Source organism: Lactuca sativa, chromosome 7, assembly GCF_002870075.4.
Source record: "Lactuca sativa cultivar Salinas chromosome 7, Lsat_Salinas_v11, whole genome shotgun sequence".
Taxonomy (NCBI): domain Eukaryota; kingdom Viridiplantae; phylum Streptophyta; class Magnoliopsida; order Asterales; family Asteraceae; genus Lactuca; species Lactuca sativa.
The window spans coordinates 145,170,888-145,183,701 of record NC_056629.2 but is presented as its reverse complement, the minus strand read 5'-3'; the positions used below and the strand labels follow the sequence as shown (position 1 = coordinate 145,183,701).

General features: G+C 35.4%; 1 protein-coding gene across 1 annotated transcript; it reads right to left on the bottom strand.

The window, feature by feature from the left end:
* Positions 1-5,056: 5,056 nt before the first annotated feature.
* LOC111908212 (sulfate transporter 1.3) lies at positions 5,057-10,767 on the bottom strand. Its single transcript, XM_023904046.3, has 14 exons — positions 10,638-10,767; positions 9,941-10,298; positions 9,697-9,745; positions 9,414-9,621; positions 9,129-9,303; positions 8,966-9,031; positions 8,758-8,871; positions 8,339-8,455; positions 8,107-8,233; positions 7,092-7,378; positions 6,824-7,014; positions 6,069-6,148; positions 5,914-5,990; positions 5,057-5,539 (listed from the first exon to the last, which is right to left on the bottom strand). The coding sequence occupies exons 2-14, from the start codon at positions 10,271-10,273 to the stop codon at positions 5,399-5,401; spliced, it is 1,965 nt and encodes a 654-aa protein (XP_023759814.1). The 5' UTR covers positions 10,274-10,298; positions 10,638-10,767; the 3' UTR covers positions 5,057-5,398.
* Positions 10,768-12,814: the final 2,047 nt, after the last annotated feature.

The following is a 12,814-nucleotide window of genomic DNA, read 5'->3' as shown; positions in this document are numbered from 1 at the left end:
GGTAGTATAGGCCTCTACTACCATTCACACCTACTCGTACTTGTCCCAAGTATTGTCTCGCAGTTCCCAAGTCCTAAAATCACAAAACAATTTAACACATACGAATGTGTCCAAATAATCATAAAAATTTCCCTAGACTCTACTAGGACTTCTTCCATGCATATCTTCAATCATCAATTATGCTTCAACGATTGGTGATGGAAATGCTAGATGAAGGGACAACTTCAAGAATTACTCCAATCGTTCCATCATCTTGCCAATCGAAGGTGTACTTCAGACGCAGCGTACTCCTTTGAATGTACTGTTATTTTATCAGACATATTCTAAAGGCAAGATAGCACTCTTGCGATATCTTCCGATAGGTGTCATTCACTATCACAAGCCTTTTCCTTTCCTTTATTTACTCAATTCTCTACGAGTCTTCACCACGACGTTTTGTACATCCAAGCAGACGTTCGGTGTACCGAGCGAGAATTTAGGATAAGAAAGCTTTATTTATGATAGACGTATAAATCTCCTTATCACTCCGAAACGTTTACATGCTAGTTCTAATATCGTAGGCATACACTTAGAATCCTGAACACATAAGGTTCTAGATCCCTTCGGCAACAGACCATAGATCCGAACAAATAATATCATATATGGCAAACATATAAAATTTAGCACGTAAAAGCATTTTAGGCATCTTTCCTAAACTATACTAGTGCTCATGTCTATTAAGGTGCATTACCTAAATTTATTAGACACACTCCTCACAATCATTGCTTAGCATTCTAAGTTTAAGTCTAGAAATCCTACAAATTTCTAGTTCGCTTAAACTAATGCTCTGATACCAACTGTGACATCCCCAATTTCACGGCCATAAAATACCGATTTAATTTATGCTTTTAAAATAAAATTAGAGTAATCCTTTGATTAAAAGAGTTGCGGAATTTGTTCCCAAAACAAAATATGATAAGAACTTATCAAAACTTTTCTTAAAGAAATGTATTTTCATTAAATAACAAAATCTTGGGATGTCATGTTCTGATACAGACCAAAAGCATAAACAATACTAAATAGACCTTACAACAGGTATTTACAAATACTGGTCTATATCCAAAATATCTTGATAAGTCATCCAACTTATGCATTGGTGCCACTACCTATAATACAATGAAAAACTGAGTAGGTCAGGCTTGGGAGCCTGGTGAGCATATAAGGTTTTCACCCTACAAATAATAAATTTATTAATTTCATAACCCAACAATAAATTCATTTATTATGTTTTAAACATCAAACAATCAACCCAATTTCCTATCCCCATTTTCTTCTTTATTCTTAAAGATTTTAAGAATCATCTGTCCTCCATTCATTCATTCCTAAGGATTATCCTAAGGAATAGGCACGAAGTCCATCGCTGCCCGAGATTCATACAACAGACACTAAGTCCATAGCTGCCAAGGTTCATCTATACGATACTAAATCCATAGCTACCAACATACATCTATACATTACTAAATCCATAGCTACCAACGTACATCTATGCAATACTAAATCCATAGCTACCAACGTACATCTATTCAATCTTTCATCCTTCATTCTTTATCTACCCATGTTTTACCTGACATATTTGTAGATATAAAATACATATACTGTTTAAATCATTCTAAACAGGTATAAATCATTCAATAAACATCCATCTCAAATAAACAAATAATATAAAAACACATATCACATATTTTATAGAAGATACTTTATATCTATGTGTTTGATGAAAGTGACTACACACTCACCTGATAAGACGACGATTGGACAACGCTTTGTCCCTTAAAACGATATTCTTCGATGAAACCGGGATGTTTTCAAAAACCGGTCTTCACGCGGGCAGAGTTTCGGCTCAATTTTTTTTTCTCGGGATCTTCGAGGCTTCGGGACTTGCTTCGGGTGTTGGGGATGATATCGGAACTTCGGGGGTCTAAAAGTAGGCTTAATGATGAGAAAAGTAGGAGAGAGGTTGACAAATTAGCAACCAAAACTGGATGCCTTCAATTTCTATTTATAGGGCTGAATTTCGCTATTCACGTCGTGAACTTGGTCGTCATCAGGTGCGTAGTCGCGACATTAGTCTGCCAGTCTCTGAAGGTGTCAATCACTGAGTTCACGCCGTGAACTCTATGTTCATGTCGTGAGTTCTGACACAGGTTGAAGTTCGTGCCCCGAACTTCAGAAATTGATATCTTTTTGCATACGAGCTCCGTTTTCGACGTTCTTTATATCCATGCGTAGGTGAGATAATGCTCTACAACTTTCATTTAGACTCCGTTGGCTAATTTTGATTTATAATATTATATTTTTAGTAAGCCGGGACAGGAAAAGTCTGTTAATAATTCATAACTTCTTCATCCGACGTCCATTTTCGTCTGTCTTTTTACCGTTGCAATACTGTAGATGAGATCTTCGATTCTCGTTTAGATTATTTTGGCTAGAAATCACTCGATCTCATACTCGAACTTTGGGCTGCATACTGCTAAGTCGAAATTTAGTAAAATCATATCTTCCTCATACGAAGTCAGATCTGGACGTTCTTTTTATGCACACTCTCGGTTTAACGTATTCTACGACTTTCGTTTAGATCGCTAAATCCAAATCGTTCTATCGTAAATTCACTATTTACGTCGCCCTGTGTCGTGCTGGTTCTGTCGTGAAACTTCGACAGGTCATAACCTCTTCGTTATAACTCGGATTTTGGCATTTTTATATATCCGAAATCCTTGTCACGAACACTACAACTTAGTTAAGATTATTCATTCTAAATACTCTTCTATCAAAAAGTCATTTTTGACGCTTATCGTCTCTAAATTGACTTGTCCTGATCTGCGAGCGTTACAGCTGTCCCTTTGTTTCCGACTCTCTCTATCCGAAGCAAGTTGTAAAAATTTATCTATTCTATCTTTTATGCGTTGCATATTATCGCCCATTTCTTTCAAGTCATTCGATTATGACGCTTTGCCCTTGCATTTGTTTTTTGTTTGTCTCTTCCAAATTGGTCGGGAGGGTGGTGACAATTGAACGTGGTCATCCTCATTGAGGTCGAAACCAACACGAGCATCCAATGAAGTGTGTTTAGATTCAAAATTTCTTGACCATTTTGATCCACTATCGATGTGCTCGTCGCTTTTTTTTAGATTTTGCTATTTTTTGTTGCCTTTGAGTAGATTCCAAACTTCAAAAAAGTTGAAAGTCTTCTTTTGCTCTTTTTGATTAATGTTAAAGCTTTCTCCAAAATCACTTCGTCACTTTCGCCGCTTTTCCATTGCAGTTTCATGTTGTTATATAAATCGTTAAACAACATGATGTCTTTGTACATTTTTCTCCATTTGGAGTACACCTGATGTTTAGTACGATATGCTTCTAGGTTCATTCCTTTGTGGAATTGAGCTCTAACGCGCATCAAAAAACGATCATGTTTTTAGTTCTCTCATGTCTTCACGTCCTCTGAAACGTCAATCCATGATTATGCTAATACTAACTCTTCTTGAGGTGACCACAGTTTAACTTTTGCCTTCTCTTTTCTTTTATTTCCTGGTTGAGAGGGTTGAGTTTATGGAACAAGTTCTAGTTCGGATTCGGAAATGAGTGTTTGTGGTTGTGATTGTGTTTGTGGAACAAACTATGGTTGGGAACAAAAATAAAAATGATCAAAATCTTGGTCAAATTGTGGTTGTTTGTGGAAATGGTTGTGTAGGACGTTGCGGAAAATAGGGAAGCATACCCCGTAGTGGTAGAAATGAGACAAATAAACCGGTTGATCGAGTGAAGGTCTTGGAGTTGTGGTTTTTCTAGTAGTGTTTTTTCATTGGTTTGACTTTTGGAGGATGACATATTTGTGGATTTTAAAATAAAGAAGATGGTAAAAAAAATAAAATGTTTGTGAGTGCTTTTGGTTAATTTGATAAGGTATTTTTAGTGTTGGTAAAAAAGAGAAATTATTTTTTTTTGAAAAATGACCGTTTGTAAACGGTAACCACGAGGACCAATGAGATTCAAGGAAGAAACGCTCCCTTGGAAGGTCGTAGTGCGGCCTCATCCGCACCTGGACCGCACCTAGGGGGCGTTATTTGTGATGATGTGGTGGATGGGTGCGGACTAGACCACACCCACTCCGTCTGGCCTTACATGTTATTATTTCACCGAATTTGGATGACGACACTACTGTGACACATAATTTTCGGATGATAGGAATTATAGTGTTAGTGATGGAGTTATTTCACCCTCTTTCCAAATTTTATAGTTTTCTAGGCATGACATCTGAAGGGGGCAGTGTTCCTTTGGCATGCCGTCCGCCAATTAGGATGCCAATACACCCACTCTCTTTATGTTGGTGATTTGTTATCATCAATGTTATTTAAGTCTAATGGAATTACTTTGTTCACTAAAAATGATCTTGATAAATATTAAACAAGTAAGGAAGGTGTGAAGTACAAACTTGTTTAGGTTTGATCAAGTATCAAAGTATACTGTCATTTAGGGGCGAATCCTCTGAACGAATGGGGGTCCGGAGGCAACGCCCCTGGGAGCGGGGTCCAAGGGGCAGAGCCCCTGGCTGGAGTCGAGCTGCCAGGTTAGCGCGAAATTTTTTTATTTTGGGTTATATTGCTATATTAAAAATGCATCAGGAAATCCTGATTTTGAATATTTGACCCGATTTTGACTTTGCATTAATCCTTATATAAAACCCAGATTTGTAACAGTTTTGACTGTTGAGAAAAACTATTATATGACAGTTTTGTCAGTTTTCAGACAAGGAAGATTTATCATCAATTTTAGTAAGTTTTTTCTGGTACTCACGAAATTACACCATCACATTCTCTCTGATTTTCTCTGAGTCTTATCCAATTGAGGATTTAGGAGTACCACCCAAATACTTCGATTTGAAAGTGATTATCACGATTCTCAGATTTCCAAGTGCCACTAAACCATATTTCTAACACTTTATAGCCTTATAAAATGAATTTCATAAAATAAAACCACACCGTTAAAAGTTATTACAAATAATATAAAATAAATAGTGTCAAATTATATTATTTGAGTTAAGAAAATATTACTTCCACCAACAACAATTAACAGATTATGAGCACACAAAAAACATACGAGTCTTTATAAATTACAATACTGAAAAAATTCAATAAATAAGCTTTTGATATTTCTGTCCGCATGGTATATAACAACAGATGCACACACACATCGGGGAAGAAATAGTTGTCATATTCGGTTGGCTTGTCATGTACAACCTTCATGCATCCTCTCAATTCCTTTATATATCGTGCCTCCTTTCCACAAAATTTTAAAACCTTAAAAAGAATATAAACACACCATTATATATATAACCCGGATAAAATAAAAATAAAGTGCTTTTTTATGCTTGTTCCATCTTCGGGGCAAATGTTAGAACAGCGTCGGCAACACTTAGAAAGATCTTATCGTCCCCAATCAAATCTACGAAATTAGCCGCGTGTAGCTTGTCGAGTACGGTTTGTCCTGGATTCGTTAAAATAAGCTGTGTTTGCAAACAAAATCATATTAGATTTCCTTTTTAACTTAATGCAAAAGAGAACAACTAAATAGAGAATGACAGAATGGAGAACAACTAAACAAAATCATCTCAATATATATTAAAATTAATAATAATAATAATAATAATAATAATAATAATAATAATAATAATAAATAATATATACATGTGCCTTCGTCCCATTAAATCTTAAATATTTGTGAATTTGTCTTTAGCTATCTTTCTATCTTTTTTTCTTTAAATATATCTCAAATATTATTTATCCAGATATGACTTAATTAAAAAAATCAACCCATGCCGTATCATGTTATAACCGCAATTAAATAACCAACACTACAACAGGTTGATTATTTAGTTACCTGAACATCTTTCTTTTGTAGACCACTATACAATTCTTCCAATGCATGAATGCCACTCGTATCAATATCGGTAACCGCTGCAATATGAAGAAATGTAAACTTTTGATCGAATGTTTCATATTATAACAAGGAAAATTTACAATAATGTCCCTTACGTGACATATCAACTATCAAATATTGAACTTTGGGTTGATCTTTAAACGATTCTTCCTCGTCTCTTAGCCACCTCAAAATCCTACATTATTAATAACAACATATGAGAATTTTTACACCAATACAAGAAATTCGAGTAGTAGCGGCGACGGGCGTCGCCGCTAAAGGGTCGTTGCTGCTGGTTTGTCGCTAATTCTCCACTGGTCACCGCTATTGCCTTTAGCGGCGACAAACCGGAGGGAAAACAACGCGAGGTTTTCTACGTCCTCCTAGTCATTGGATCATCGCCTAAATCGACGGTTAGAGTTGAAATGACGCGAATCTCCAACATAAACCTTTAGCGGGGACATACACTTTTAGCGGCGACCAAAAACGCGTTTGTTTGATGTCGTCGCTAAAAGTGTCCGCCGCTGCTAAAAGTGTCGCCGGTATTGCCTATTATTCTTGTAGTGACCAGTGACCGACCATGACAAGTAATTTTCTACAGCTATTTTCAATTATTACCGATAATTAGGATACTTATATCTTTTGCAAACCCTAAACCTAACCTCACATTTTTGGATGGAATAAATATTTTTATTACCCTGTTGATAAAGGCACTAGTTACAACCTAGATAGTTTCAGTCCCATCATTTTGGACTAGACAAGAATTTACAACTTTTGTCTCATTGAAAATGGTATCTCGTAACATTTTGGTGTGACAAAAAGTAACTAGTCTCGATCAAACTTCGGTATGAATGATTAATTAGTTCATTACCTCTCCTTGATATAGTTGGAATTAGAGAAGTAAATGGCGGAATCAACTCTGATTATTAGAACACCGGGAATTCTAGTGGCTCCGAGATACTGCTCTATGTTACGGTACACGCTAGTCCGTGGGATCTTACCAAGCACCGCTGTACGGGGTCTTGTCACTTGTAACAAAATTTTTCCAAACGATATAGCAACCTATAAAAACAATTAATCTTAATTTTACCAGAGAATCTTCATGAATGAAAGACTTTCGATGTAAGATGCTTTTTTACCGCAATGAGGAGGCCAATTTCAACAGAAGCGAAAATAACACCGAAAAAGGCACCCATACAAGCGACAAAGTCAAATTTATCAATCTTCCATAGTAGGATTGCTGCATCAAGGTCAATGAGACCTACAACTGCTGATATAATGATGGAGGCTAGGATTGCATTCGGGGTGTATTTGAATAATGGGGTGATGATATAAAGAGTCAACAATACGATGATAGACATCACGATGTTGGACACTGCGGTGTTGCATCCCGCCATGTAATTCACTGCTGATCGAGAAAATGACCCTACAAGGAAAAAACCGTAGGAATAGAATTAGTCATGCATTAGGGCATCCACAACGCATTGAACTCCATAAAATTCAACTGATTGTCACGTCATCTTTCTACAATCCATACAACTTTATCATTTTATTCCTACAATGGATTGAACTCTACAAAAGTTCAATAAAATGTTACAAAATGTAATTTATAGTAAATATTTAAGAATTAAAAATCTTTTTTTTTTCCATTGAAGAGTTCAATGGCCGTTGAACTCCAAATCTATTTAATGCAATATGACATCTCACAATGGTAGAGTTTCATCAATTGAATGACACATAGACTTATCACCTCATTCAATTCTCTCATAGAACTTATCATTGTTGATGTTCTTAATTCTATCAAAGACTTGTTGAAATGTAATCTAGACTTAGGGTTAGTTTAGGAATTTTTAGAAGTAATTAATATTGTTAAGAAGGAAGTTACAGTTAGAAATGAAATTAGTGTTAGGACCATTATTTTTTTGTGGTTAATCATCAACCATCGTGATTAATCACCAACCATTGTGTTGGTTCAGATGTAACTCTCATGTAGTACATATATCTGGGTATGTAATCTTTGTGTGATTGATTAATAAAAACGTTTATCTTTCTTTCTGTATAAAGAATTCTCCTTTCTTCCTCCTATCTTCATGTGGCTTTCTCCAACAACACTACCATATAGTGATAAATGGAAACTTAATTTACTCCACATACCTGTTGCAACATAACAACTTGTCAATGAACCAACTATGTTCATGGTGCCTAGAGCCACCATTTCTTTGTTTCCATCAATCTGATAGTCCTTCATTGAAGCAAATGTTCTTCCAATTGCCACAGCTTCCTGTGTTTTATATAAATATATAATTAAGCATATAACTCATATATTCATGTCTTTAATTAGTTTATGTGTGTGTGTGTGTGTGTGTGTGTGTGGGTAGTGATATACCGTGAGTGCAATCAATCCTGCAATTACTCCAATCTTGAAACCTTTGGCAAGGAAGGGGCCATTGAAAAAAATTTCATGTGCTGATGATGGATTGATTCCTTGCTCGATATGACGTACCTGGAAATATCATTAATGGCATTTTAGTAAATTAAAATGGTATATGATTAACTAAAAGCATCCTGTATGTAAGCTTTATAGGAGTTGAATAAGATGGTGATCAAATTAAATAGAAGTTGAATAGAGACATGAAGTAGAGTTGAATGATCATTGAATGAATGGAATGGTTGAATAGGAAAAATAAAATGAATCTTAAGACCAAAAAGGTGTTAATTTAATGGGTTGGGGTGTTAATTAAAAGTAAAGCTTTATAAATATTAAATGAATGTTATTAACTTTATAGAGTTCAACACCAAACTTACTATTTGAACGCCTTCTTTGTCTGCACGAGTGATGAAGACAGAAAAAGTCGAGATAATAACGGAAATCAATGGAGCTATAGCAGGCACCCAAAAGAGTTTCTTGTTCTTCTTGCCCTGACCAAATTGAAAAATAAAATGTGAATTGAGGAGCTAGAAGAGTGTAAACTACAGATCATTTTGAGAGAAAAATGGAAAGAACAAGTCTTACGATGAACTTGGCAACAAGAAGGAAGATCAAGAATGAAACTCCTATCAGTATCGTCTGCCAGTTCCACTATAAGAAAAGAAAAAAAAAAGTCAAATCACTGATCAAATTGTAACAATCTTTGATTTTTTGTCTTCTATTAATCAAAGAAAGATCAACTGATCACCCCATGATGTGCTGATTGAACCACAGAACGCATGACGGAAATAATGTCAGTTTTTTTCGTGAAGTCTTTGATTCCAAACAACCCTTTCAGCTGTTGAAGTGCGATGGTGACAGCAGCTCCTGCCATGAACCCGACAATGGCAGCATGCGACAGAAAGTCGATCAGAAAACCCAATCTGAAATAGAAACACACCAAAAGGTCCAAAACTATAAACACTGGACCAAAATTAACGATAGTGTTTTGATCGATCATAAGTGTGAAGATTAGATGCGAATAACTATATACCTGAAAAACCCTAGTATGAATTGAGTGACGCCAGCAAAGAAAGTTGCAGTGAATGCGAGACGTTCGTAATCGTGTTTTTGTTTAATGGGGTCGAGTTCCTCTCGAAGCATAGTTCCAAGTAGAAGAGAGACGACTGCAACTGGTCCAATGGCGATATCTCTTGAGCTTCCCATGAAGGCGTAGATAAGAGGTGGAACGAAGCTCGAGTCTGTATAGGTTTGTATTAGAATATATTGGTCAAAGATTTGAAGAATTTTTTGTTGAAACTTTTGAGAAAACTTACACAATCCATATTGGGCGTCCAGGTTTGCTAGTTTTGCATAACCAATATCCTGAAAAACAAAAGTAGAAAAAGAATTAGAGCATGGTATCATTGATGTATATAAAAATACATGCTTTTTTTGTTCATATACTAAAGTGTTTCTTTCTAAAATAGCTATACTTGTAGCAACCCTTTGTGCAAAATATCACACAAAAAGGAAGTGTCATTTTGAATCATACAAAAACACACCATTTATGTTAATTACCTGAGGGATACAAAGACTTGCAATGGTACATCCAGCAATGAGGTCGCCTTTAAACTTAGAGAAACTATAATCTCTACCCCATTCGAGAATTGGAAAAAGGGTTTGAAACCCTAAGACAAGCTTTCTCTTTTTTGATTGGCCCTTGAAAGGTTTCAATGGATCATCAGAAAGAAAAGTTTCCTTGAGGCCGGTTTTGATCTCTTTTAACAAATCTTGCTTTGGAGGCTTCCCTACTTTATGAACATAAGGCAAATCATCCGTTTGGTGGAATGAAGGTAAACTATTCGTATCCGAATCCTTCCATTCAACATCAACACCAACCCTCGCACTCATTGTGGTTTGATTCTTGCTATATCACCTTCATAATCAAAGAAAAAAGACAACTTATTAGTATAAATATCAGTATTTAACATCTACATAAGCTATATAACACTCCATTTTGGTAGAGCTCCATGAGGAACCATATCATTTCATTTAACCAAGGAACCATCGCGATTAACATGTGTATATCTGCATGTGAATTCTTTTTACAGTGAAAATGCCACTGCATCTTTGTATTTTTCATTGCAAAATCACATTCGCATGTGAATCTCTTCTAATTCACATGTGAATCATATGGTTCCTAGGTTCTGTAAAAAGAAGTGAAATATGTGGTTTTTTGTTCAACTTTTTCCTACTGCATATAGTAGAGTCTTACCTATGAAAATATATTTCAAATGTATCTATGAATGCGGATGTTCTAAGCAAGTAATTGCCAAAAGGATTGGGGTGGGATATATAACTGGAGAATGAGGTGACTAATTACTTATAAGATTGCAAAGTCAACCTTATAACAATAAGCATAATATAATACAGTTTATACAGGAATGAATCTAGATAGCATATCGACCAAATACGGAAACCCACAAACATATAGGGCTGTAATAGTTTCTGAGGGTGCAGCTGGTGAAGTTAAATAAGAAATTATTTTAATAACAATTTTAATCTACATCCATGTCGGGCATATATTATTTTTTGTAGGGGTTGTTGACTTTAAATTTTAATAGATGTAATATGTTCAACATATGCACCTGGCTACATTTTCATTGAGTTAAGATTTCTTAGTTTCCATAAAGGCCACCATACATCAGACCTGTTTGTCCCATTATAATTGCAACAATTCCTTTTATGGGAGTTACAAACTAGGATTATCTATTTATGGATTATCATCAATCGATACACACTTTCTTTAGATTATGATATATTAGAGAGAGATTAATTAGAGAATTGGTTTCCTTTATTTCATGGATTGACTTCACATCATTCTTTTATATATATATATATATATATATATATATATATATATATATATATATATATATATATATATATATATATATATATATATATATATATATATATTCTATTTCCTTTGAGGTTAAATATATGAAATTGAAACTTTAAAATGGTATCAGAGCAGTTTTACGCTCTAAAACCTCTGAATCCATGAAAGCCCTATATTCTTCAAGCCATCATTCTCATCTCCTATCGTCTCTCCCAAATATCCAACGATGACAGAAGAAAAATATGGATCGTCAACAGGAACAGGGGAAAACATACCTGTTATTATTCACTCAGAAGGTGTGTTCAATGCATGAATCATCCTCACCGAGTCGAACTATGATGTTTTGTCTCAACTGTTGGAGATGCACCTTGTAGAAAGAGAGAAGCTTTCTTACATCCGTGGAAAAGCACCTCCTCCCAAAGAAACAAATGAAGGGTACGAAAACCGGTATGCCACAACTAAGAAGGGAAACGATGGCTTCTATCAAAAGCCTATCATCTGCATATGAGATATGGAATGCATTATCAAAAGCCTTCTATGATGGAAGCGATGAGTTGCAAGTTTTTTCGTTGAGCCAGAATGCCTTCACATCCAAACAAAATGGTAAACCTCTTTTTGAATATTATGGGGAACTAACTGTAATTTTCCTTGAGTCAGATCATCATGATAAGGTAGTCTTGAAAGACCCAGACGATGTTACATCTTATCGTAGGGCTGTTGATCGGCTGCGAACCCATATTTTTCTTGCTGGTTTGGATACCAAATTCGAACCAATCCATGGTGAAATACTTCTCAAGGATCCAATTCTAGAATTAGAGGAATGTTATGCACTCATCCGTAAGGAAGCCATACGACATGCCACCCTCCAACAACAAAAATCAAACCAAGTTGATAAAAGCTCACTCATGTGTAGTCATTACAACAAGATCGGTCACACCAAAACTAGATGCTTTGAAATTGTTGGATATCCAGAATGGTGGGATCATACTCATGAACCTTGTGAAAGTATGAGTTATGATGTTGTTGCTCTCAATGTTGAGTCTCATAATGGTATGTCTTTAAATAACTATGTACCTGTTAAGAACAGTGATTGGATAATTGATTCGGGTGTGCAAACTATATGAATTTTGACTCTAAAAACACCTCCTCTCTCATACATACAACACAAAAAAAATTAGTTTCCACAACAAATGGGAACTTAACTTCAGTAGTTGGTCAGGGTTCCTCAAACCTTACCGAATCAATAAATTTGGACAACGTGTTAGTTGTTTCGTCCTTGAACTCTAACCTCAATATCTCAGATTACAAATAATTTACATTGTGTTGTGAGTTTTTGGTTTGATCATTTTGTTTTTAAGGAAATTCAAACGAGATAAACTATTGGTTATGGTGTTAGGAAAGGAAAGCTTTATTACTTGGAGATGAAACCGAGGAATTCAAATAAGGAAGAGAAGATCTGTTTGTAGAAGAGCATCATTGGAATAAAAAGGAATTAGATATTTGGTTGTATCATCGTAGATTTGGTTATACATCTTTTGGTTACCTAAAAC